At 44.7% G+C, this 27,428-nt stretch overlaps 1 protein-coding gene across 1 annotated transcript in view; it reads right to left on the bottom strand.

Annotated features, from left to right (window-relative positions):
* The window catches only part of CACNA1B (calcium voltage-gated channel subunit alpha1 B), a 268,165-nt gene that overhangs the window by 111,601 nt on the left and 129,136 nt on the right, over positions 1-27,428 (bottom strand). Inside the window, 8 exon segments of the mRNA XM_056812766.1 lie at positions 6,899-7,110; positions 9,508-9,547; positions 9,550-9,621; positions 9,624-9,882; positions 9,884-10,085; positions 10,124-10,369; positions 23,006-23,112; positions 26,733-26,800. Of these exon segments, the coding sequence (XP_056668744.1) occupies positions 6,899-7,110; positions 9,508-9,547; positions 9,550-9,621; positions 9,624-9,882; positions 9,884-10,085; positions 10,124-10,369; positions 23,006-23,112; positions 26,733-26,800 (1,206 nt within the window).

Raw genomic sequence — 27,428 nt, 5'->3', positions numbered from 1 at the left:
CCATAGAGCAAGAATCCATCAGTTTGTGAAGTAGCCAATTTACACTCAGACATCTCTCATTGTTAGGATGCTTTTTAACCCCAGATATCAAGCCCAAATTAACATTTTCCTAACTTCCACTCATTGTTCCAGGTTCCTCCTGGAAGAAGTGAAACCAATCTAATCCATGTGACTGTCCTTCAGACACGTAAAGATTTATCACGGCATCCTTATCCTTGAGTTGTCTCCAGACAAACATTGCCAGTTCTTTCAACCAATTTTTCTTTGAAATGGGCTCAAGAACCTTTACCATCCTGGTTGTACCTGTCTACATGTACTATATATGGGTGAGAGGTTAATTTGCTAATGATAGTATGCTATAGTAAAAAGAGTTCTTCACTTTTGTCTGGGGACCTGCATTCAAATCCTAATTCTTGGAGATAGGTAGGTGGCTCACTGGATAGAGAGCCAGGCTTGAAGACATGAAGTCCTGAGTTCAAATCAGGTTTCAGATGCTTCTTAGTTGTGTGGCCCTGGGCAAGTCACTTAACCCCTACTCCCTTGCCCTTACTGCTCTTCTTCTTTAGAACCAATACATAGTATTGATTCCAAGATGGAAGGTAAGGGTTAAAAACAAACAAATTAGCAAAAAACAAATTCTAGTTCTGACACTTATGAGTTATGTGACGATGGCCAATTCATGATATGGAAACCACTTTTCTTCATTCTCTGACTAGTCTACCTATCCCATTCTTGATCATGGTGAGGAAGACCACTTTCTCCACATTGTTGGGGTCTAATGGCGACTTTTCCCTCATAAACATCAGATTCTCTTGTGACAGCAGTTAAGAAATCAGTTTCCTAGGGACTTCCACTTCCACAGTTGATGCAATATTGACTTCAATGAGACCCAGATTTTGGGGCATAGCTAATGTGAGAATTTTTCTCTTCAATAAACATATTTATAACAAAGTATATGTATTATATTATTGTTATGTTACATATTATCTTATATGCAAAAAACCTAAATAGTAACTCAAAAAGCCCCAACAATAATAAGCTATTTTTAGGTGTTTATTATATGCCAGGCACTGAAAAGCAAAAGGTGCTGTGATTTCTCCTGAAAAGTCAACAACTGTACTAGAAAGTGAAGCAAATGCCAGTCTGCCCTCAAGAGCTATAACCTCTCCCCAAAGACTTCAATTATTATATTAAAAGATCCTAACTTCAGAACAAATTCGTTTGAGCAGGATTGTCCAGTCTGGTGAAGATTTTGGTCTAAATACAGTTATCAACTGGGGGATCATTTTACAGATTATAAGATTATAGGATCATGGGACAGCTAGGTGGTTCAGTGGATAGAAAGCCAGGCTTGGAGCTGGGAAATCTGAACTCAGACACTTCCTAGCTGTGTGACCTTGGGCAAGTCACTTAACCTGGTTTGCCTAGACTTTGTCCTTCTGTCTTAGAGTTGTTACTAAGTAAAGGTTAAAAAAAAAAAGAAATTTAACTATCACTTCTCCTGATTTGGAGCAAATACAATATAATTGATTCACGATTAATTTACATCTCCAAGTGTGATGTCAATGATAATAACTATTAAATTCCCCCTTCTTTTCCCCCAAAGATAAATTACTTTTTATCCCTCTAAAGTTCAGTTTTGGCATCCATAAAATGAGACTAATAGTATCTACACCACCTACTTCACAGTTCTAATGAGGAATACCTTTTATAAACTTTAAAGAGATTTTAACTATAGATATGGATACGTAATCTCCCACTTCTCGGTGTTCTAGAAAACTCTCTAAGACTACAACTTGCAAAGCAGGTACTATTTTGCAATAGTGGGTACACTTTCCCTTACCTGAGAAATCCCCAAACCAATGAAATCTACTCATTTGGATATGAGATTTCAATGGGGAAGGAAACTCTTAGGTGAGGAAAATGGCTCCACCAGTGAGGGCAGCAATTGGTCTGCCTCTTCCTGGTTTAAAGAGTTGCCCAGAACACAGGGAAGTTGTGTCTTGCCCTGTGTCATATAATCAGAAATGTGGCTTTAACCATGTTTCCCTAACCCTAAGGCCAGCTTTCTATCCAATGCCCTATGCCTCCTCTTTATAAAGTGCTCTAGAAATAGAAGCTAATAAAAATACATAGAAAACATATAAAGCACATAAGCCTATAAAGTATATCATATAGACATATGTGTGTGTGGACCTAAACTAGTAAACACACACAGGAAGGAAGAAATTAGAAGGAAGTAAGGAAAGAAGAAAGGAAGGAAGGAAGGGAGGGAGGGAGGGAGGGAGGGAGAGAGAGAGAGAGAGAGAGAGAGAGAGAGAGAGAGAGAGAGAGAGAGAGAGAGAGAGAAAGAGAGAGAGAAAGAGAGAAAGAGAGAGAGAGAGAGAGAGAAAGAAAGAGAGAAAGAGAGAGAGAAAGAGAGAGAGAAAGAGAGAGAGAAAGAAAGAAAGAGAGAGAGAAAGAAAGAAAGAAAGAGAGAAAGAAAGAAAGAGAGAAAGAAAGAAAGAAAGAAAGAAAGAAAGAAAGAAAGAAAGAAAGAAAGAAAGAAAGAAAGAAAGAAAGAAAGAAAGAAAGAAAGAAAGAAAGAAAGAAAGAAAGAAAGAAAGAAAGAAAGAAAGAAAGAAAGAAAGAAAGGAAGAAAGAAAGAAAGGAAGGAAGGAAGGAAGGAAGGAAGGAAGGAAGGAAGGAAGGAAGGAAGGAAGGAAGGAAGGAAGGAAGGAAGGAAGGAAGGAAGATCCCAAATGGGGTCATGAAGAGTTGGACGTGAGTGAAATGACTGAACAACAATGCCCTGCCTTACTATACTAATAGGCAGTCACTAGCAGTTTAAAATGCTAATTTTATTCACGTATGAGTTCCTTAAAAGGAGAATGTTGTGGACAGAAAATTGCTTTTCTGATTATCTATAATCAAGGTTTACATATAAGACTTATCTCCACTAATTTAGTGTTCAAACCCTTCTCAAGTCCTGAAACAATTCCTGAGAGAATGCATATAGAATACACACCAAACCCAAGTCATTTCATAGAATCACTGGGAGATTGGCAATGTGTCATCACCTGTTCATTACCTACCTCCTACTCTCATTAGAAGAAAATCTTTTTTTCCAAAAGAGTCTATTTTTGCTCTTAAAAATATACATACAACCTCCCCAACAACTGCCCCAATTTTCCCTTTCTTTTCTAGCAGTAAATACACTCACTAAGAAAACAAAGCCTATCATCAATCACCTAGGTTCAGTGATAGCAAGCACTCCCCTCCTCATTAATTATCAAGACCCAGGAGATCTAGGCAAGTGGGAGTAGGAAGCTTGGAGAGGTATGGGCTACACACAGGGAGCAAGGGCAAGAAGGAGAAGAGATGCCAAAAGAGGAGGTGGGAAGCCCTACTTCACAATGGGATCTCTAAGAAGGCCAACTTCTGGTGGCCTTCAAAAGAAATGTCTTAAGTGGAGTCTCCTTTGATGAAGATGCAAACTCAGCATCAAACTCAAAACAATCATTGTCTTCCCTCCTAAGTATACTCTGGATTTCCTGATTTCTGTTGAAGACACCACCATTCTTCCAGGTTTCCATTCTTAGCATTCATCTTCCACCTGTCTTCTCTCTCACTTCCCACATTCAATCAGTTGCCAAGTCTTGTCAATCCTATTTTCACTGCATCTTTAGCACTCTTCCCCTCTCTTCATACAGTCACCATTCTAGTTGAGACCTTTGTCACTTTTCTCTTTTTCATTGCAAAGGTCTTTTAATTGACCTCCGAATTCCATTCTCTCCCTCTTCAATCTATTTTCCAGACAGTTGCCAAAATAATCTTTCTAAAGCACAGTCCTGACCATGTCATTCTCCTCAAGAATCTTTAGTGACTCCCTATGGTCTCTAGGATAAAATACAACTTTTCATCTTGATATCTAATGTCTTCAACTATCTGGTTCCAGACTATCTTTTCAGACTTATTTGACACTACTCTCCTTCATGGATCTCACATCCCTTCCAACCTGCTCTATTTGCTTTGTTGTTCAGTTATTTTCAGTCATGCCCAACTTGACCCCATTTGGAGTTTTCTTGGCAAAGATGCTGGAGTGGTTGGTCTTTTCTTCTCTAGCTCATTTAGTAGATGAGGAAATGGAAGCAAACAGGGTGAAGTGACTTGCCCAGAGTCACATAGCTAGTAAGTGGCTGAGACTAGATTTGAATTCAGAAAGAAGCATCTTCCAGATTCCAGATCCAGCACTCTACCCACTGCCTCATCTTCTTGCTATTCCCTTCCAACTCAGCATTCAAACTCCTAGCTGCATGTCTTTGTTCCTGCTATCTACCCTATTCCTGAAGTATATTCCCTTATCTTCTCAACCCCTTAGAATCCTTAGCTTCCTCCACTTAGATATCTCCTATAGGAAATTAGATCACCCTATTCGACAGGTCCTTAATCTTTTTGGTGTCAAGGACCCCTTTGGCAGCCTGCTGAAATCTATGAACTCCTCATAATAATGAGGTTTTTTTTTAACCTCTTGACTTATTTTTTTAGAATCAACTCCGTATTCTGGTTTTAAGACAGAAGAATGGCAAGGGCTAGGCAACGAGGGTTAAGTGACTTGTCCAGGGTCACACAGCTAGGAAGGTTTTAAGGTCAAATTTGAACCCAGGACCTCTTGTCCCTAGACCTGGCTCTCAATCCAGTGAGCTACCTAACTGTCCTTTATAGTAGCATTTTATAGTATATAATATAATATACAGAGGATTACAAAGGAAATTAATTATATTAAAATAGAAGAGTTATCAAAATATTTATTTAAAACGTTCATGAACCCCAGGGTAAGAGTTTCAGCCTATTTTTGCTCTTAGCGTCCATTCCCCTCCCTCCAATTATCTTGCATTGATTTATCTGTTTACAGACTGCTTCCTTCAGGATTGAAGAAATCATCTGAGTGCTTGTTTCTTTCTGTTCTTGTAACCCTGGAGCAGAGCACGGTGCCTCAAACATTTCAGGTACTTGAAAAATGTTTGTTGAACTTAATTAAAGTGAATTGAAGTGTTTCTGTGTCCTTGGACCACCCACACAGATGCCCTCTTATTTCAAGCCTTCCTCATCTCTTGCCTGGACTGTTTTTATGGCCTCCTGGTTGGCCCAGATTTGTTTTATATCATGCCCCTTAACACATTGCCTACTCTATTATTCCTTTAACTCTGTCTTTAATTTACCGACTCTGGGAGAACTGATATTCCTATGTATCTGCCCATGTTTCACATACATCTGCTGGATTTTCACATTTAAATATTTCCTTAATTTCTGGTTTTGTTTGGAGGGGTATTTGGGGGGGCATATTATTCTTTGAGGGCAGGGGTTCTTTGCTCCTTTCTGACTTGGTATTTAGAACCAAGTATATACACTTTTATGTGTTTAATAAATGGTTATCAAATTGGATGACTCAAAAAGGACTGAATCAAGAAGGAACATTTTGAGGGCAGAGTCAGCCCCATTTCCTCCTCCCTGACCAGGCTGCCAAAGCTTCCTGGGTAACACAGTCACCACATGGGGAACTGTACTTTTATATGCGATGTATTCCTGAGAAGTCGTAGGGGAAGACATCTCATTTTTGTAGGTCAAATTCTATTTTAATGTGTGAAAGAAGATTAAAAGAACTCCTTCCCTTGATGTGCAAGAACTCCCCCTCAGTTAATCTGTTTTCCAAGTTTAGATATTCACATATTAGGTTTTCTTAAGGCAAGGCAAGCCGGTATGTTGATCTCAGGTAGGAAAGGAAAAAAAAAAGAATATTGATTCAGGAGTCTTCTGAAAGAAGCCTTTCCCACACCTCCCGACACCTTCTTCCCACCTAAATACTAGTGCCTTCCCTCTGATATTGCTCCCATTTATACTACATATATCTTCTAGGAACATGGCTGTTTGGATGTTGTCATTCCCATTACAATATGAGCTTCTTAAGGGAAGGCACTATGGGTGTATAATCCAGTGGAATTGCTTGTCAGCTCTGGAAGGGGGGAAGGAAGAGGGGAGGGAGAGAACATGAATCATGGAACCATGGAAAATTATTTCTAAATAAATAAATAAATAAATAAATGAAGAAGCAAAAAAAAAAAAGGCTTTTGCCCTTTTTGTATCCCCAGAGTTTTCACCAGTGCCTGGCCCAGAATCAATGCTTAATATTTGTTTGTTGTCTGATTTCTTCACTGATCTGTTCCTTGGATCATGGCCCTTGGGGGTGGGGGGTTAGGTTTCAAACAGCTTCTCAAACAGCCGGTCGGCTTCTCTCCCACTACAGGGAAGCTCTTTCTCCCGTGTCGTCTGGGCTTCATCCTTGACTTGTGGAGCGAAGGACTCCAAGAGACCCAGAATGAGAGGGATAGAGATATAAGGAGGGATAGCCAGGGTCCCAGAACTCACAGAAGGCTGATTCTAGGTGTGATGCTGGGCATGGCAGGGAAGGCTTCCACTCAAAAAATGCTTTCTTCTGCAGCCCAGCTTTGTTGGCTATTCCTGAACATCTTTTAAGAAGGGACAAGACCTTTAGAGCTCCAGAAAGCTTAAAATGCTACACATATACACAACAACCCCATGGGGAGAGCCCACAGCAATTCAGTGTGTCACACTGAAGATTGAAGACTGGGAGAAGAGGTGATCTGAGAGGCAGTTTGCAGCAGAGGAGCCCAGAGAGGGAGAGCCAGAAGACTGCCAGAAAGAGACGGATGATAATCCTGTCATACTAATACCCCATCGACCACATGAAACTCCTTTTCCCAAGCCTGCCCAAGATGGGCCCAAACAGCTCTGGCAGGCAGGTCCCCAGGCACGCCAACCCTCTGGATGGCATTTTTTACCAAGGACGCGGAGCCTGCAGGGAGGAGACAGGCTGGAGTGAAGGCCAGGGGACACTCACTTGGAACAACTGTGGTCTCTCCAGGGGCAGTCAGGGTCACTGGGATGCGTATGGTGAGGGTTTCCAGGGATGGTTGGGTCATGCGGTGCACATTCTTCTCGTTGTCTGCATCTTCTGGCTGCTCGCTCACCTTCTGCAGACAGGTACTGGGCAGGGTATGAATGGGGATGGCCACCATCCCGCCACTGGCCTCTGCCTCACATTGATTCTCCCTGTAACCCAAGAGCAGAAGTCACATCGTTGTTGGCCAGTGCCCGAAGCCAGGCAGAATAAACAAACAAAAGGTGCCACACGCCTGCTCCACAGCCCAGACCCTTCCCAAACTGGTCTCCCAGTAAATACTTGTCAGTCAAGGTGAGTGATGACTTCTACAGCCTGTTGCTCTGTCTGAGACACTTCCTATGCATCCTCACTTTCTTTGCTTGCAACAGGGCAATGGGATACGTTTGGAGGAGCACTGGTTCTGGAGTCAGAGGACATGAGTTCAAATGCTCCCTCTCTCATCTACTACCTGGCTCTTCATACTAATTGTATAACCTTGTGTGAATCATACACATTCACTGAACCTCAGTGTCCTCATCTATAAAACAAGGACTTACAGTAGATGGCTTCTAAGGTTCCTTCTGGCACTAAATCTGTAATCCTTTGGCAATAGGTGAGAACAGCTCCCTAGTCTACTCTCCTTAGTCTTCCTCAGGGCAAGATTGCTGAGAGGAAGACCGTATGTGATGGTGAACAGGCAGGAATTGTCAGGAGCTCAAGTACCATTAGATAGTGTTTGATGGAAAATTCCAGCAAATGGTCTGATTTCTAAGTATAATTAGTATGGAAAAGAAGACATCTCAGCTCTGCAACACTTAAATTTTCCCTCAAGGTCCAACCAAAGACTCATCTTCTCCAAGAAGTCTTCTCTGACTTACTCTGGGCCACAAGTACCTTCCCGTTATCTGAGTTAGAATATAAGATTAGAATTCAAGATCCTTGGAAGCAAGGACTGTGTTTCTTCTCTTTTTGAATCCCTAGCACTCAGCACAATGCCTGGCACAAAGCAGATACTTAAAAATGTTTGTTGATTGAGTCATTGTAGTAATCTAACCAGAGCCAAAGAATATTAGGACTGGAAAGAGATATTAGAGGTTATTGAATTTAAAACCCCTCATTTACAAATAAGGAAACTAAGGCTCAAAAGGACTGGGGTGGGTGGTGGTGGGAATAATTTGTTCAAAATCACAGAGAAAAGGAAGTTGGGTTGTGCCCAAAACAATTTTTGAGTTATCTAAATGGAGAGAGGCATGGACTAATTCTAGGTCTAATTCTGCCACTTAATAGCTATGTAATCTTGGGCCAATTACTTCCTGTCTCTGGGCCTCAGTTTCCTTTTTTTGTTAAATGACAGAATTGGATTAAATGACTCCTGAGGTTCCTTCTACCTCTAAATTGTATCATTGTCCAAATGTCTTCTCTTTCTAACAAAACTGAAAATCTTTTAGGCTTGCAAAAAAAAAATGCAAAGGCAACATAAAGGCCTTTTGTAGGCCTTTATTATTATTATTTTATTTACTTTATTAACGAAGCAAGAAAAAGAACATGGTAGGAGAGATTGAATGCTTAGGGCAAATAGCATAATGCTAATGGACTTAAAGAATGTCTGGAGTCAGACTGAGAAAAATCAGAACTACTCAACCCTCTTAATTTGCTTCTGCCTTAGTTTATTGACAATCAACCAAGCTAACTTGGCCTTAGGCTGCAGTAATGGAAGTGGAAGGTCCAGAATGAAGATGACATAGGACATATGGCCCTATGTACCATATCCAAAGAATTCTTTTCAGTCTGAATTCCAAATTTAAGAGAACTGTTCTGCTAGGATGATGTATGGATTCTCATTCAGACCTCACAAGGGCCATCTGAAGATTTGCAGATCAGGCACATAGTAGGTGCTCCGGAGGGATTAGAATTATTCCGTGTCACCCCGCAGAGAGGAGGCTTGGAGACAAAGGAGGGATATTAAAGGGAGACAGAATTCTGCTCAATCTAATGAAGATCTGCCTAGCAATCAGAGCTTTTCGAAGAATGGAATGGGCTTGTTTCAGAGGTAATGAGACTCCTCAAGCCCTCCAGAGCTAGAGGTATTTCAACAGAGGTTAGATGACTATCTTTCAAGGCCAAGCTAGTAATATATTGGGAAGATGGGAAGAAGGTTAGTCAAAATGGCCTCTGAGGGTCTCCCAACTCTGAGATTCTAGTTGGGGGGGGGAGACAGACAGACAAACAAACGGATGGACAGACAGAGACAGAGGAAGAGGGGGAAAAGAGAAAGAGACAGAGAGAGACAGAGAGAGAGACAGAGGAGAGAAAGATAGAGACAGAAAGACAGACACAGAGATGTGTACATATATGTACATACATGATCAATTTGCCTGTTCTCACAATTTCTACTTCCCATCTGTAAGTTTTGACTGACTCCTCCCTTGAAGCCAATATGATCATTCATTAAGATTCATGGACCTCCATCCCCTTCCATTTTGGTCCAACTATGTCCCCACCCCTCTCCCCAGAATCTGCCCTACCCTTCCTATGGGACCCTGACACCCCAGCTCCCACCCACTCACTTGGGCTGATGATTCCGCAGCTCCTTCTCCACAGTCTCCCATCCTTCTCTCCAGGTTCCTTTTCCACCGATTCATACATGGAGAGGGCTTTGTGTCTGGTCTTGTGCCTCCGGGAGGCTCCTCTCCATTCTCTCCCTTGGGTCCAGGCTCTCCTTCCCGGGTCCCTGAGCGGGAGCCTCCCCGATGCCGTGCTCGGCGCTCAGTCCTGGCCCCACTCACGGTGCCATTGCCTTCTTTGCCGGGTGGCTCTGCCGAGTGCCGATGGGCACGGTGCCGCCGGTGCTCCTTCTCAGTAGTGACATCCTCCACAGAACCCCGGCGGTGGTGCCTCCGGCCCCCTTCCTGGCCCCTGGAACGCTCGCATTTCCCCTCTTTATTTCCCCCCGGTCTCCTTGCTTCTGCTCCGGCGCTGCCGGTGCCGTTCCTCTTTACAGGTGACGCCCGATTCCCCATTTTCCTCCCTGAGCCCTTCTCCCTTCTCCTGCTGCTCCCCAGCCCTGACTTGTCCTTTCTTTCTCCTTTTCCTTCTCCCTGTGCCGGTGGTGCTGCGGGGAACCTCGGGGCCCTCTGCAGCCGCACTGGGGGACACCTTGTTTGGCTCAGTGGCCTCCGGAGCCTCCCCAGCCCCGGCTTGCCCGTGGGGGCCCGGACCCCTTCTTCTCTACGGGGTTCCACCACTAGTGGTCGATCTAGGTGAGTCTTCATGTCAGGCCGGATGTGGAGGGTGGTGGTGTAGCGGAGGCGCTCCTCAGGGTCCATCTCACTGTACAGGGCCTCGCAGCTGGCCTGGAAATTGTGTAGACGAATCTGACTGGTGCGCTGCTCCCACACCGACCTGGCCTTGGCTGAGTTCTGCTGCTTGCTGCAGAAAGAAGAAAGACAAGGGAGTGAATACCTTCCTGTCTTCACATCCCCACCCACTCCCCCTTTTCCACTCTTCCTTTTCTTTTTAAACTTGTTTTATCTTAAAAGGTCTAAAATTTTTATTCTGGAGGGGAAATCACATAGGGAAGCCAAAGTATGCACACAGAGATGAAGAGATGGCTAGTATAGGCAGAATTATGGGTGAAGGAAGCTCCTAGATTGTCTAGAGTGATAAGAGCCTGCACTAGGTGGGGTGGCGGGGTAGGGAAGGAGGAAGGGGACAATACTTCATAGAGTCCCAGAGCAAGATAAGAAGTTTAGAACTGAAAGGGACATTAGAGTCCAGGGAGTATAAGCTCATTTTACAGATGAGGAACCTGAGGCTCAGAGTTGGGCTAGTAAGTATCTGAGGCAGGATTTGAACCTAGGTCTTCTGACTCTGAGTCTAGCCAATACACTATGAAGTTGCCATGGGTCTTTCTGGGCTCTGACTCCCATGACTTTGCACTCCACCTTCATTCCCCTACTCAGACCTCCCAGCACCACCACAAACCTATGGCTTTATCATCACTGCAACCTGCTGGGTTGGGATCATCCCCCGAAGAGGAATTTCTTGCCCTCCTACCTGCTCAAGGTCGGTATTTTCAAATGTTGGCCTGGGGTGGTCCAGTTGGGAACTGGACCAGATAATCCTGGGGCTCACATAAACAAGTGGAGGAGAGACTTATGCTCTCCATCCTCATTCAGGGCTCTGAGGAGATCCCTGTTACTGGGGTCCCTCCCTAAGTTGATGGATCTCATGAGAACTCTTGGGAAAGAGACAAAGCTGATGTCTCAGCTAAACCCAAATTGCTCCCAAGAACCCTATTTTACCCCCTTGGGACACTTAGATTTTCAAACATCCTTCCTAGGTTCCCAATCCTTGCCCTTGTCTTGGGGAAATGGGAAGTACTAGGGAGATGGCTTGGGAGTGGGGCACTACTTGTGTATGATTTCAGATGGCAATTTGGGTGGCCAACTGACTGAACTAGTAGAAGGGGTATCCTGAGTGTGGTCCTACGAGTTCACAGGTGTATCCTGGACCGACAGAAGGAGCAGAAAACACCCAAAGAGGTATTTTAGAAAGGTATTATGGGGGTTCCTTTAGAAGATATTCAATGCTTTAGCTTTATCAAGGTCCTAAAAAGGTGAGGAAAGGCCTCAGGAACCTCCACTTTCTTGGACAGATGACCCAACAAATCTAGAACCGTAAGCAGAGTCTGATTCTTCCTGCTTAAGGAATTTTGCATTTCTTTTTTTTCTCTCCACCCCACCCCCCTTTTGATTCTACACCCCTCACACCCCCCCCCCAATAAAATACCTTGGCCAAAGCCATTGAGTTACTTTGAGACTAAGAGTGCAGGGAAGAAGAAGAAATTGGCAGGAATGTAATTAGACCTCATTGGAAATTGGTCTCTGCTCCCACTCACCCCCAGGGACTGGGGCTGGGCTTACCAAGGAAAAGCTGGTTAGATCCAGGGGATGACTGGGAGCCACAATTGAATTCTCTGTCACAGGGACAGAAAATTGTAATTTCCCCAGGATGCCCTGTAACCATGGGAACCATATCGGGCTTTACACAGCTTGTAGGGCTGTACTCTAAACCACATGTATATGCATGCTCACACACACACACACACACACATCCCCCCCAGCCCCAAGCCACTGATTTCAGTTGCAAGCTGGAGATGGGTTAGTTTGTGAAGGAGTCAGGAGAAATGAAGAGATTATTTCATGAAGAGAAATGGGGGAGGGGGATGGAACAAACATCATAGGAGAAATTAGGCAATCGTTTGAAAGACGAGGTGCTGCCCAGACTTTCTTCAAGGGCTCGGCGACCAAGGATTCTATTGATTCTGCCCTCCCCCACCTCCACTGAGCCTCCTCAGAGGGAAGAAGGTTAGCCCTATCTCCCTAAAGGTCTCTGGCCACAGAAGGACCATCTCCCCTCCTGGCAGACCCAGCCACATTTTAGGATGAGCATTTTGCAACTCTCCCAACTAAATACAAACCATTCCTTCTTTTCTCCAGGATTAAAGAAACAGAGACACTTTTGAGGTTCCCTTCAGTCCCGATACATGGACGCTTAGAGAGACATAGCTCTGAGCCCTCTTATACTCCCCTCACCCCACCCCCATAAGGCACCAAACTTCCTGGGGACTTGGCAGAGCCTTCACTGTCCTCAATGTACCACAGTCTAGGCACCTCTATCAGTACCCCAGCACTAGGCAACTACCCCAAGCTTGCATCCCTGTGGATAAGCTGAGCTGTATGCCCTTGACCTCCTCAGTCATCATTCTCCCTAGAAAAGAGTCTGCTTGAGGTGCTTCGGTTAAATATATACTATATATATATGCAAAATATAAACAAATAAGCCACCCCAGCCACCAATTTGTGTGACTCTGGTCACCTCACCACCACCCTGTCAGCATCAGTGTCAAGGCATGCACACAATTGTATCATAACTACTGATTCTATAGGGTTCCCTCTTGTTACAAAGTACTTCTCACAAATCCTCTCATTTGGTTCTGTACTGTCTGGTCACCTTTGTGGCCAGTGGCAGGTCCCTGGGCCTTGTGGGGATCAAATCACCGTACTTTACAGTTAAATGGAAGATGTGGTGTCTTGTTAACCCAGAGTCATTGGAGCAAGGATCTAGAGGTTGAAAGGACCTCAGAGGCAGTTCAGTTCAATCCCCCTGCCCAACTACATTCCTAGAAAGGTTGAGTGATTTGTCTACCTCTAGTCACACAAGGAGTAAGCCTCAGAGGCAGGATTTGCACCCACATCCTCAGACTTCAGCTCCATTGCTCCTTTCATTGTACCACTGTGGCCATGGTCAACCCAGATCTGATCCCAGAACTTCATTAAGCAAGTGTTCTAACTACTGCACTATCCAGCCCAATTCCAGGATGGAAGGTTACTCTTCATTGAGTCATTTGCTTGGACTTGTTCATACAACTAACTTTCCGTCAAGTTAGATCCTTGGATCCTCTCATCTGACCCAGCAGAGAAGGCAATGTCTCAGCTTCAGAGGCCTGGCCTATGAACAGGGATAGGGAATGGATGAGAGCGGATAGATGGCAGCACCAGCACAGGAAGGCACCTGAGTGAGCAATGGGTTAATATTTATGGATGGAGATGGAGCAGTCATGCTAGATGGAAACCCTCTGGGCCCAGATATTTTCCCTGGAAGATAGGGCAAATGAAGCTGCTGGGTTTGGAAAGTCTGGTTAGCTGTTTCTCCACTAACCTCTGCTTAGAGTCAATGGTGCTCAGGGAAACTCCACAAGTGGCTGTAGCTCCCTGGGCTCTATGGGTCCAGAACCCAGACCCTCCTGTCCCTCTCTTGTATGAATCTCCTTCACCCACTCCCCTCCCCGCAAGGAAGTTTCCAAGAAGTTCCACTAGAATCAGCTAGCATAAAGTGAAAGAAAATAGTGAAACATAGTTGGTTTTTCCCCCCTTTAATACCTATTCTCCTGCCTCCCCACCATGGAAATTCAGTTTATCCTTTCTGGGACCTCATTCACAGGTAATCCCTTGATCCAGAATCCTCAGGATGGGTGGAGGTGTGTCTGACTGTCTATATGTATATAGGTTAAAGAGGAGCTTCTCTGGGGTCTTTCTTCTTCCTTTTCTTCTGGTTGTATCTAAATGTCCTTATGAAGAAAGATCTGCTGTCTTACCAAAAGGCCCTTACTGAAGGGCTATTATAAGTATGGAGCCTTACTGAGGCTCACCCAATCCCTGTGGACTTAGAGACTTCTGCCCATAAAAATCCTAATCAAATGGTCTCCAACACCACCAACAAGCTTTAGAAAGATAGCCACAAGCTTCACGTCAACTTCAGACTTAAATAAATAAATAAGATGCTTAAATGGCTTAAGTCATAGCGCATTCAAATAATTGGGGAAAGGTATTGGGAGGGAGATGTCTAGAGTGGTGACTTCTTCAGTATGTGGAAACTCCCTCGGTGACATAGATTGGCAACTCCTCTGTAACTAAGAATCTTCATTGCCTGGGTCACTGAGAATTTAGATAGTTGACTATCATGGTCACATGGCTGGTATGACTTGGAGGTAGGACTTGAACCTAGCTCTTGTTAATTTCAAAGCCAGATCTCTGATTAACATATACTACTCTCTCTTCCCAATGACTAATTTGTAGAATTTCTATTTACAGCCCATTCTGATTAACGAGAAGCAAAGATCTCCTTGAGAGTGTTGAAGTTGGACCCACTGTTCCTTCCCAACATTATTGGGGTGTCTGAGATCATCTCCATTGTTGGACAGGATCTATTGGACTATAACATTGAAGGAATTCTCCACCCCTAATCAACACACAGAAAAGTGAGTAGTGGTCCTCCCTGATGTAGTTGGAGGAAGGTTGGTTTGCTCCAGACAAAATATCAACAGAAATATAAACTATAGAGATGAACTGTACCTTGTACAGGCATATCAACACCCTTAAATATTAGTTATTTAGACTGATTGTTCAAAGCTGAAGTAGATTCTCCCAGGTGTCTTTCAGTAAGTGCCAGGCCTAGCAGCTATTACTTCCAAAAGTCACTCTCCACTCTGAGGAAAAGATTCAGGCTTGTAGGAAGGCCTAAGTCATTATTCACTGAGTTCCTCAGTTATGGGGGTCTCTGGGAAGATGATAATTTCATTCAAGTTAGCCCAGAGGAGTGCACTTAAAGGAGAAAAGGGTAGCTTCTAGACTAGTATATTTGAAAGTATCTGTCCTACTTTCTGCTCTCACCAGCCAGTGGGAATCAACCACTTAGTAGTCCGCTTCATGGGAGCACTTCTTTTGCCATAACAGACGAAAGAAAGAAAGAAAGAAAGAAAGAAAGAAAGAAAGAAAGAAAGAAAGAAAGAAGAAAGAAAGAAAGAAAGAAAGAAAGAAAGAAAGAAAGAAGAAAGAAAGAAAGAAAGAAAGAAAGAAAGAAAGAAAGAAAGAAAGAAAGAAAGAAGAAAGAAAGAAAGAAAGAAAGAAAGAAAGAAAGAAAGAAAGGAAGGAAGAAAGAAAGGAAGAAAGAAAGGAAGAAAGAAAGGAAGGAAGGAAGGAAGGAAGGAAGGAAGGAAGGAAGGAAGGAAGGAAGGAAGGAAGAAAGAAAGGAAGAAAGGAAGAAAGAAAGAAAGAAAGAAAGAAAGAAAGAAAGAAAGAAAGAAAGAAAGAAAGATAAGAAAGAAAGAAAGAAAGAAAGGAAGGAAGGAAGGAAGGAAGGAAGGAAGGAAGGAAGGAAGAAGGAAGGAAGGAAGGAAGGAAGGAAGGAAGGAAGGAAGGAAGGAAGGAAGGAAGGAAGGAAAGGCAAGAAACTTCTCCTTGAAGAAAAAGACAGTGTAGAGAGAACATACAAGAAGTATTATCTTCCCTGGAACTCAGGCTCCTGCTCTATATTTGGGGTGATGGGTCTGACTCATGAAGCTTGTCGGCAGCAGCTCCGGTAGAAAAGATCAAGGCTCAGTTTCCAGGCTAGGTCAGCTTGTTGCCACTCATGGACCAACCTGAGTGAGATCCTCATTCATGTATCCAATGAGATGGGAATGAAGCCTGGGGAAAATGTCACATTATAACCAAAATAGACCCCATCCTAATGAGCCTTTTTATTAAAGGGTGAGTTAACAGACTTTAAGGCCCTCTCAAATGAAGAGCTTAAGTTCAGACAAATGAGAGAGACACCGTTTAAGGGACACAGCGGGCCCTCGAGTCAGGTGGCTGAGTACCAAGGCTGGCTGGTCTTGCCACTGTGCCTTGTTCCAATGTGACTGCTCTCAGGCTGGGTCTGCCTCTCAGATCCTGTCTCCAGGACTCTTCTTAGTCTCTGGCCTCAGATGACTCAGCTAGAAAATTGGCTCAAGCTTCCCTATTTTTGCTTAGGGAATAAATTAACAAGTGCCTTGTGTATCCCCTGCCTAATGTCTCACCCCAAGTCTCCCAGGTGAGGGATTGCGGAATCCTGCGGGCTAGGTGGTCTCACTGTACAGTATCCATAGCTGAGCAGTGTTTGAGGAGACCTGATGCAGGGCTGAGATGGTCAGGACCCTGAAAGACCTCTAACTGCACTCATGGCCCTTCCCCTAAGACCAAGACCAAACATATAGGACTACAGAAATCATCACTGACAAAGCACAATATCCAAAATGGAAAGAAACCAAGACAATGAACTCAGGCATGTTAGAGACAGGGACAGCAGACAGACAGACTGATGGACAGACAGACTGACAGAGACAAAGAAAGAAAAGGGAAGGGTAGGGGGTAGTATCGAACTACATTTAGAATGTCAAAATATTCCCTGTATAAAACACCAGGCAGCTCCCATTCAGGGTGAAGCTAGTTGACACTCCCCATCCAGGCCTAGGAGGTGTTGGATCCAATGATGTGAATGGCTTTCAGGAGGGAAGAGGAGTTAAAGCAGGCGAAGAAATGAGCCACATGGGTGCATATATCAGAGAGCCATTTATGGAATATCGTAACAGAGAGCAACTCACGGTGAATTTACGCTGGAGGCGGATGAGCTGCGAGATACAGTGCCTCGATTTTGCTTTACAAAACTGCACATGCAAAAAACAGAACAGAGCCAAAGGTGAGAAAAAAATAAGATAAAATTCTAACACACAGGGAGGAGACTCAGGCAGCCGTGGCCCGGTCTGGCCTGGTCTGGCCCAGCCTGACCCATCAGGAGAAGCAACCTGGTCTTGGAAGGAGCCCAGGGAGGCTTTCAGAAAAGTGAACCAGCTACAAAAGAAAACCATCTCCTCAAAGAAGGGAAAGTGGGGGCAGGTAGGTAGGAAGCAATGACACCAGAGTTGACTCCCATCCCTTTCCAAAGATTCCCCCTGAGAAACACAACCAATGCTTAAAAGAGAATGAGAAGCCATTAACCCTGGAGTCAACCCCCATTCCCCTACCCCAACCCTCCAGCCCCCCTTAAAAACTAATCTGAGTCTCTGGGGCTCTCTCATTCCCAGCCAGCCAAAAGGTGGACCCAGAACCTACTTGGGCTTTTTCACACCCAGCCGTGACTAGGGGTGAACGGTAGCTACTTACATCCAGGCATTGTCTTTGGGTGGAGGATGAAGATGCTCACCATGAGCTAAAGATCACTGTTCTCCATGTCCCAGTTAGCTTAGGGCTACCAATAAAAAAAACTTCTACTGACTTTTCTAGTTTCTTGACCCCAAGTCAAGCAGCCCCTATTTATGGTAAAAGAGCTTCTCTTCCCCCTGAATATAGGCTCAGGTAAGAAGGTTTCTGCAAAGCTTTGGTGTTTATAGACCATCTGGGGTGATTTAAATTTAAGCCAATAGCAACATCAACATCAACAACAAAAATAATAATAATTACCCTTTGTAGAGTGCCTTAAGGTTTGAAAAACCACATATCTCATTGGATCCTCACAACCTGTGATGGACGTGCAAATTATCCCCATTTTACAGATGAGGAATCTCAGGATGGAAAAGTGATTTGTCCAGGGTCACTAGTACTGAGGCAGGATTTGAACTCATCTTCTTGACTCCAAGAACATGACTCTATCCTCTGTGCCATCTCATTGCCTAAATTTTTTATCATAAATTTAAAACCAAGCCCTTTCTTGAACACTTGATTGTAATGCTGGAATCTGGGATGTGCTGGTGTCAGATTGTACCAGCTCAAGCAACCGTTACATTTTCACATGAACATCTAAATCTTAAAACCAGCAAATGCTACAAAAATCAGGGCTTGATTGATTGCTTTGTTAGATTTAAGTAAGCGATGGAGACTTACTCTGTTAGTCTTAAGAAAGTGATGGAGAAAATGTTAATAATGCAGATTAAATTTAATAGTGGATTAAATACAGTTTTTCCCCCAAGAGAGCTGGTTGTCAAACATTTACCAGCACACCTCTGGCTGGATTCAGACACATCACTTCTGTGTAGGAAAGAATCTTGAAGTCAATCAGTTCCAAATTTTGTAACAGATGATGAAAGTCAGGGCAGAAAAAGAAAATGGCTTGTCCATGGGGAAACAGTAAATGGTAGGGCTAAGAATAAAATGCATTTCTCCTGACTACTCCTTAGGCGGTTTGCCTCCAAAGACCCAGAATACCTCCATGAAATCTGAACACTGAATTTCATTTACATCCCTGTTACCCAAAAGACGGGTAAACTACCCCAGAGATAAACTAATGGGCTTCTTTTCCATCTGAGCTTCTTGAAAGAAGGCAGCTCAATAACTGTCCTTTACTATTTGTTCCACTAGTCTAATGACTTCTGATCTGAGCAAGGAAATGAGCTCAAGCTCCATTTTTCCTAGATTTAGGTTCTCAAGAAGTCGGATTCCTTCTAAGACTGGTAACATAAGAGAAATCAGGCAGTGAGCCAGTTCCAGGAATGATTGCACAAGGCTCATGGGCGGTCAGAGACTGGCCTCTCCTTTCCAACCCCTGTCTTAGCTCCTCTCCAAGGCCTAGGACTGAGAGATTTCCCTCAGACACTTGCTGTAAGCCTGAGGCTGGGTGCTTTGCTGGAGAGCCAGGACTAAGCAGGACTCCTGGGCCAGGAGACAGAAGAAGCTTCTTGGGGAGGCTAATAGATTGCTTCCATTTTGTGAGAAAGCTGATAAAACCTTGGACTTTCCAATTCAACAACAACAGCTCTTGAAGGACCCAGCAGCAGACTTGCCTGACCATGTCCTTTTGGCCAGCTTTCAGTCCTGTTCAGGATTGAATACCAGAACCAGGGAGGATCTGGAGCCTGGGGAGAAAGGGGCAGTGTGGGACCTAGGAATACCAAAGTCCTTCTGAGTCACAGTCCAAATCTAGACAACTTGAATTGCTAAAAGTTCATGAGTGGGAAGTGAGTCTAATCATAGTAGGAACCCAAAAGAAGCTGGTCTCTGCCGTCAGCTGCCCATTAAACCAGGAAAAGGCACAGCTGTGGGACTCACTGCACGCCTGACGCAGAGAGTGTCATGGAACACCATCCACAGAGGGGTCCCTGGGGCCAAGGAAAAGGACAGATGTCTGCAGTCGCTATCATAGTCTGCCAAGTGGAGGGTGAGCCCCCAACACAACTTCTCTTTTCCCTTCCTGACAAATGACTTTCTCTCCAGCCCAAAGGAATAGATTAAATTAAAGCCCTCTGGATGACTGGCCAGGCCCCCAATGCCCTACCTCCAGCCAGCAATCTGGAGTTCTGGGAACCCAGACCTCAGCATTGTTTTGCCCCTCAAATATGCAGGGACCATCCTTCCATCTTATTTCTCAGACCCAGATCCTGAGAGGTTGGTCTCCACTCCATCTGACATCGGTTTCTCAAGACCTCTGACATGAATGACACTTAAGGAACTCCATACCACACCTGGCAGAAAAGGACCAGCACTAAGAAGCATCCCCACTCCCTACCCCCACACACCATTGTCATTCCATTCCATTACTTACCATGACTGTGCAGAGAGAGGAATAGAAAGAGAGAGAGAGAGAAACACAAAGACACACAGACAGATGGACGGACAGACAGACAGACTGGTAGACGCCTGCCTCACTGGGCATCATGGCTTTATGTCGGATGGCTGCACCACACAACGAAGGCAAAAAAGCAAACACTGGGAAATCCACACCCGTGTCCTCTCTGCCCCTCTTCCTCCATCCTCAAACAAATACACACAGACAATAAGAGAGACATACACATGTACAGAGAGGCACATACACAGGTTTGCACACGGAGACACGCACACATCCGGAAACACTCAGGGAAAAGAGGCGCACTGGAGGCTAAAGGGGAGGAACAGAGAACCCCCCAAAGATCCAAAAGCCATCTAAGGAGCCCTTCATTTTGGACTTGCTGGTGATTCATGAAGGTTTTTTCAGGGAGCTTTAGTTTAGATCTGATGATGGACAGCCATGCCCAGTGATGGTTTATAAAAGACACAACCACAGAATCCAGAACCACGAGGCCTTCATGACAGTCAGAGCCTGCAGAAGATATAGGCCCACACTCCCAACCCTGCTCCCCAATATATGTACAAAAGGGACAGAGGAGAGAGAGAAAGAGGAAAATCAGTGCCCCACAGGGTGAGAGTGCGGGGGGATGTTCTTGGGTCTGAATCACTCTGTGTATAGGGCAATGATGGAGTGTGCTCCCCTGAGGCTTTCACATAGGAGGCTGAACCCTTGGAGGGGAGCGGGGGTTTCCTTGCCCATCATAAGTCTACAAAGAAACAACTCAAGGAGCCCCAGTTCAAAGATTTGCCCTGTCTAGTATCCATCTTCTTTCACTCAGGAGCCTCCATGAACAGCAGTTCTGTCTACAGATGTATAGACACCATTACCAAGAGTGACCATAAAACACAAGCCAAAGGTGGGGGAAGACCATCGGTGTGTGCCATGCACACTCACTGGACTGAGTGTTTCCACCCTGGGCCCTGACTGGGACCATTCCTGGCATTGTGTCACCTCAAAGACTACCTGCTCTGGAAACATGGAAGCAAAGGGCTAGAAGGTAGCATGATATTCCACCCCTCTGAGCAAGCTCTGAGACCAGAAGGGGCCTATCCCCAGGACAGGTGACTTTGGCATTCCCAGAGGTGGGTGAGAAAGGAAGGTGTTGATAGATGTGCTAGGCACAGCCCCTTTTGTACACAGCATTGGTGCAATCCTGCCTGGAGAGAAGGAGTCAGAGAGGAGGAACCTTCAAGGATAAAAGGAATTTAGGAAGATAGAATTTTCCAAATCCATGAGAAGATAAACCAATTTATACATCCAAGATGGGGAAGAAGGGGAAGTGGGGCAGGGCTCACCTCCCATCTCTGCTTCTTCCAAGGCCTGTGCACCAATGGATATGTCCCTGACAGCCCACCCCACTGCCCTCCCTTCCATCTGATCCCGGAGCTCAGGTCCAGGGTGGGAGCAGGCTCACTGCTGTACACAACAGAGGGCTTCAGAGGGGACGGGAGACAAACTAAACAAACTCACTCACCTCTAGAAACAATAAAGCATGGAAAATGCTAAACAGAAAAAAATCACAAAGCCCGAGTGAAACCATGAGCTGAAACGGAGCAGTCAGAACATTAAAGAGTCAACTTGTCTTGGTTGGTTATTCTTTTCAAACAGACATATTTCCAAAGAACGCTTGCCACTCCTTCCCCCCTGCCCCCAACCCTTGGCCCCCAACATAACCTGTCACAGTGAGCCAGGAGATAGATCTCCCCAACAGAGTTCACCAGGTGAAAAAGGTAGGAAAAAATGGAAACCAATCCCATGACATTTCTCTTCTTTCTACAAAAGAGGAATCTTCTCTCTAAGTGCCACAGAACGAGGGTGAGGGGATGAGAGTTCTGGCAGTCCAAGCCAGAACTATTTCATGTTCATGAATGTTACTAAAACCTAGGGATCACCCTTTACCCATGGTGTGATCAGCCTGGTTAATGACTGGCCACTCACAGCCTTTCCACAGGTCTATTCCCCGAGATCGCACCCAACAACAGAATGGAATTCTCAGCCCAGAAGTCCCAGAGGTTAGCCTAAGACAATTTGGTCCAACAAAAATGCTGGGTAATAAATGAAATAAGGAGCAGCAGGGGAAGTAGTAGAGTGAACTGTTTTCAAAACTGTTGTCAGATTCTCCAGGACCTCTCAGGGTAGAATCAGCTAACCAGACCAAGACAAATGAAAGCTAAAATGGGCTAAAGATCTGCTGGCTGGTGGTCCATTAATCACTCACATTGATGAAAATGCCAAACCCCACTGCAGGAGAGACTTGGACAAAGGTAGCCTTCAACCACAGACAGTGTCTTTGCATTTTTCTGTCCTCAGAGGTCCAGATAGGAAGACACACAAATGGTAAGTAGCAGAACCAACATTTGAACACAGGTCCTTTAAGCTAAATCAAACTTTTTTCTACACCCCTCATCTTAACTGATCTGTTGTTGTTCAGTTGTTTATCAGCTGTGTCTGACTCTTCATGACACCATTCAGGGTTTTCTTGGCAAAGATGCTGGAGTGGCTAGCCATTTCCTTTTCCAGCTAATTTGACAGATGAGGAAACTGAGGCAAACAGGGTGGTGGGACTCACCCCAAGACACACAGCTAGTAAGTGGCTGAGACTATATTTGAATCCAGGAAAATGAGTCTTCCTGACTCCAGGTACAGCACTGCACCACCAATCTTCCTCTACTGTCTTTCTCTGCATCTCCTTCTAAAGGCTTCTGCAACAGCAGAGCCCCCTCCCCGCTCCAGCTCAGACATTCCTGGAGGATCATCCATGCAACCTAAGGTCTCTCATATGTTAATAATAGACCAGGGTGGGCTCCCAGTACTCCTCCATCTCCACCCCATCTGTCAAAGGCAGGTCTTTCCCCTTCAAATATTCCTCCTGCTCCAACCCCCAGTAATGGGGAAGTTTCACCTGGTGAACTCTTTCCAGGAACTCACTAGGAGAGGGAAGGGGAAAGCCCCATCATCTACCTCCTTCCTTCCAGGTCTAGTCAGAAGGAAGCCAGAACACAGAAGTCGGTAAACCACAGACGCCATCCCCTGGCCCACCCTGGCTCTACAAAGCAGATCCCCCTTCCGGACACCCTCCTCCCCCCAGCAGAAAACCATCCTTACGCTGCTATGGAGATATTGGCAGCAGACAGGGGACTGACTTCAGCGACCTCCTTGGCTTTCTGCAAAGCAAGCTTCTGATTGGCTGCTTCTTCCAACTCCTCCTCATCCTGTTGGGAAAGTCAGAGAGTTACAAAGTTACTGACCTTTTATTTCACCAAGGAGGAAAGTGGTACCCAGAGAAGTTTCGTGATTTGCTTGAGGTCACACAGCATGCTAAAAGCAGGTCCCTTCAAAGGCATGAGTGTGGATTCTTGAAGGTAAAAAGACACTATAAACTTAACGGAGGGTCTGGTCTGGGCAAGTGGAATTGCTTTGTACCTCCAGGAATCAGACTGCAAAATCAAACCCATAGGATAAAACATTTTAAATCAAGAAGTTTCAAAAGGCTGAAGAATCTGGACCGACCGGTTAATCAGTGAACAATATGCCTAATAAGCCAAGCCTGTGTTTTCTCTACAAAGAAGGGAATGTGGGACATTTTTCGGGTTTCATTAAAGAGATTTTTTTTGGCTTCTGAGTTATTCTGTTCTTTCCTAGGTAACCGCAGAGAACAATGCAGTGCCTAAATCAAGAGGGTACAGTCCAGAAGCCCATTTGTCTGTCATGTGGGACAAGGGGAGAAGAATTGGAAATTTTATATAATCATTTGAAAGAGTCGCTGCTGTTTCAAAATCTAATTTAGGAGATTTGGAATGAGGCCAGGGTTCCAGTTTAATTAACCTAATGAAAGCAATTAAAACTATTTCTAAAGTTATAGAATGCTTCACCCGCTAATACAGCTGGGACTCTGGGGTAGAAAGATGCCTAGCCCGGGGGCTCGAGACACCTGTGGAACAAGCTTTTAACTGTGCCTCCTCTCCCCACCCCCATCTTTCTTCCCCTCATCTTGCAAATAGCCACAATTAGTACTTAAATTATAGAAGATTATAGTTCATTTTGTCTCCAGAATTGGGGGATTTGGAAACACTCCAAAGTCAACCACCCAGCACCCAGTGTATCCGTCCCCCCTCCCACATGAGGATACGGGACAACAAGTTGATGCCCAAAGGCTCTGCAACACATCTGGGGAGGGGAAAGAGAAAGGAAGGAGAAGGGAACAAACATTTATTAAATGCCTACGATGTGCCTGACATTTACATATATCATTTCATTCTATCCTCACAACAATCCCAGGAGGCAGGTTGCTACCACTGAGGAAACAGAAGCAGACAGAGGTTAAGCGACTTGCCCAGTTGTGTGGCTATTAAGTGTCTGATGCTGGATTTGAACTCAGAACTTCCTGACTAGGAAGCTACATGTTCCATTCATTGTGCCACCTAGTTGTCTCTGAACAACAGTCTCCCTGTGCAGAGGATAGCCATCTTCCTCCCCTATGGACATGCAAGATGGCAAATTGATTCCAATCAATAGGAAACATTGTCCCAAGTGGAAAGAACCATGAACTTTGAATCATGGCACCCGAGTTTGAATTTTGACTCTACTACTTGCTAGCTAAGCAACCTTGAACATTTCCCTTACCCTCTGTGGGTCTCAGTTTCCTCATCTGTAAAATGAACACATTTTGGATTAGATGCTATCTCAGATTCCCTCTGGCTTCAGCTTTATGAAGCTAGGATCCCGACTGTCAGGATCTATGAGCCAGCCTGGGCAGGGCTAAGCTCACTGACAAAGGGGAGGACTGTCAAATGTCCCCCTTAGTTCTCTGATCTTTCACTAGCCCTATCTGTCCATTCACTCTGCCAAAAATAACATTTCCTGCTTTCTAGCTAAATTTCCAGCTTTCTCACTGTGTTTATAGATTCCTGACTATATTTGTCCCTTCTGGCTAGAGTTCCAGCTTTCTAGGTGGCTTGAATTTTTTTTTTTTGCTATATTTGTCACTTTCTAGATATCTTGGCAGCAGCCTAATCATCCGATCCCTCCGGATCTGGGGACCTGGCCAGTGAATGAAGGCAGACTACTGAGGTAGGCACAGGGGTTGGAAGGAAAAAAAATGGAACTTTTCAGCTCCTGGCTAGTGGAAAGGGTCCCAGGAATACATGAATTTCTCCATTCCATTTCTTGCAGCCATTTCAAATACCCTAGAATCAGCTTCCCTGGTATTTATCCAACTTGGGTACGCATTGCCCAGAACTCTAAGTCTTGTGATATCTGTGGGTTTCTATAAAAATATTACTAATAATAGCACACATATATAAAGCACTTTAAAGATTGCAAAGTGCTTTACATATATTATCATTTGAGCTTCACAGTAACCTGTGAGGTAGAGACTATCATTAGCCCCATTAGATGGATAAGAAAACTGAGACTAGTGAGATTAAATGACTTTCCCAGGGTTACAAGGCAATTACGTGCCCAAGTTCCTAATAGATTGCCCAATGTCAAATCCGGAACTCTATCCATTCCCTATACCAGGACTTCTTAATCTAGAGTCCACAGTGGCTAGATTTTAGAGTCCATGAATTTAGGTAGGAAATATTTTTTTCCTAAGAAAAATCTTTTTTTTTTTAAATCTTTATTTTTACTAACCTCTCACTGAAATTTTGCATTTATTTCAGTTATTTAAAAGCATCATTTGAAAAGCTGTCTGTAGGCTTCTCTAGACTCCTACAGGGGCTCATGACATGTAGAAAAAAAGGCTAAGAATCCATGTACAATATCATACCGCCTCTCTGCCCCACACCAAGCAATCTTACAGATGTAATATATTAACAAGTAGGACTTCTGCAGTCATCAGCACTATGCTTGCCTAAGAAGAGGAGGACCCAGGCTGGCTGGTGCCTGAAATGGGTAATACTAGCCTGTTCAAATATTGGAATAAGCAACTTCAAGGAGTCACTGGTGCTCAGAGCCTCTGTTCCAACATCAGAGACCTACCTCCCTTCTCCAAAGAGCTCAGGTGTGAATCCAGCAAAGAAGTAACCTCTAAGTCTGACCAGAACAGAAGGGTCACATGTGGACTTGGGGAGGGGACACGAGTGGATTAAAGGGTCTTCAGGGGCTGTGAGGTTGGCTAGCCCAAGGTCTGTGGCCTCAGAGAGATCCTGGAGCCCTAGGCAGAGTCTAGAAACTCACTGGGAAATATTCTGCTCTTTTAGGAAAACAGCACCCACTTCTAAGGCACTTCTAGGGTTGGAATGGAATCACACTTTGGGTCTCTCATCATCATGGCTTTCTCTGCTATGGCCAGATCTTTCAGGAAAGAATTGTTCTGAATTTTTTTTTAAAAATGGTCTCCACTCAAAGATCAAAGAGAGTTTTCTTTTCTGCTAAGTGGTTAGCTTACTGCTAGGACTGCTGGACAGAGCTCCAGAAATTTGACTCAAGGAGTGAAACAAAGTATTCTCAGCCCAGTGACCTGTGATGCTTGCCCGCTCACATGCTCAGGCACAAACACACACACACACACACACACACACACACACACACACGCTAAAGAGACTAGAACCATCGCATACATTCTGCACAGCACAATCTCAGGGAGGCAGCTGAAGAAATAGGAATTCAAGGAGAAGGTCTCCATGCCCTGCTTCTACTTTGTAGTCAAGGCCATTTACAGAATGGACATGCCCAGGCTATCCCTTAACGCCTGAAGAGGGAGGCCTGATACAGAACAGAAGGGCTTTGGTTCCCAATCACATGCCCTGGTCCAAGTACAGAGAAATCCTCTCCCACTGCCCCCTACCTCTAGCATCTCACCAGCCATTCATGTCTACTCCCAGCTCACCTTGGTCAGCTCCTGGGCATTGGCAAGATTGTCCACAGCAATAGCCAGGAAGACATTCAGGAGGGTGTCTGATCAGGTTTCAGCTAAGGAAGGAATATACAGACAAGTCCCATCTCCTCCTCTCATCTCCTACTCTGGGCCGAGCTGGCACTAAGAACGTGCTCTGGGATAATGTGAACCCCAACACCACCAATCCTTTCCTCCACTCCTCATTCTGCTGAACAGAGCTCCATCAGAAACCCCCCAAGAGATAAATATCTCCTCCCTGTACACCAAATGTTCTTAACCTGGGCTTCATGGATTTTAAAAAATAATATACTGATGACTAGATTTCAATTATAAGTGGTTTCCTTTGTAAGGCTGCCTATTTTTTCACTTACAAATATTCTTCTGAGAGGGGTTGGGGTTACGCTTCACCACACTTCCAAGAGTGCCGAGGGTACAATAAAGCTGAGAAACCCAGCTGCATCTTTTCCTTATGATCACCTTTCTTGGTTTACTAATTCCTGTATCTCTGGATCCCCCGAAGATAAAAAGCCCACAAAGGACCCTGTGTCTATCAAGCTTTTCTTTCTTCCTTCCCTTTCCAAGTCTTCTGGGCCCAAAAGGCTGGTTCTTCTCTATAAAAACACGGGGACCAGGCACCCCCAGGGCCCAATCACATGTATCTTTCAGGCATCACTAGCCCTGCAGAGA

Source organism: Monodelphis domestica, chromosome 1 (assembly GCF_027887165.1).
Source record: "Monodelphis domestica isolate mMonDom1 chromosome 1, mMonDom1.pri, whole genome shotgun sequence".
NCBI lineage: Eukaryota > Metazoa > Chordata > Mammalia > Didelphimorphia > Didelphidae > Monodelphis > Monodelphis domestica.
This window is presented reverse-complemented; position numbering and strand designations above follow the sequence as displayed.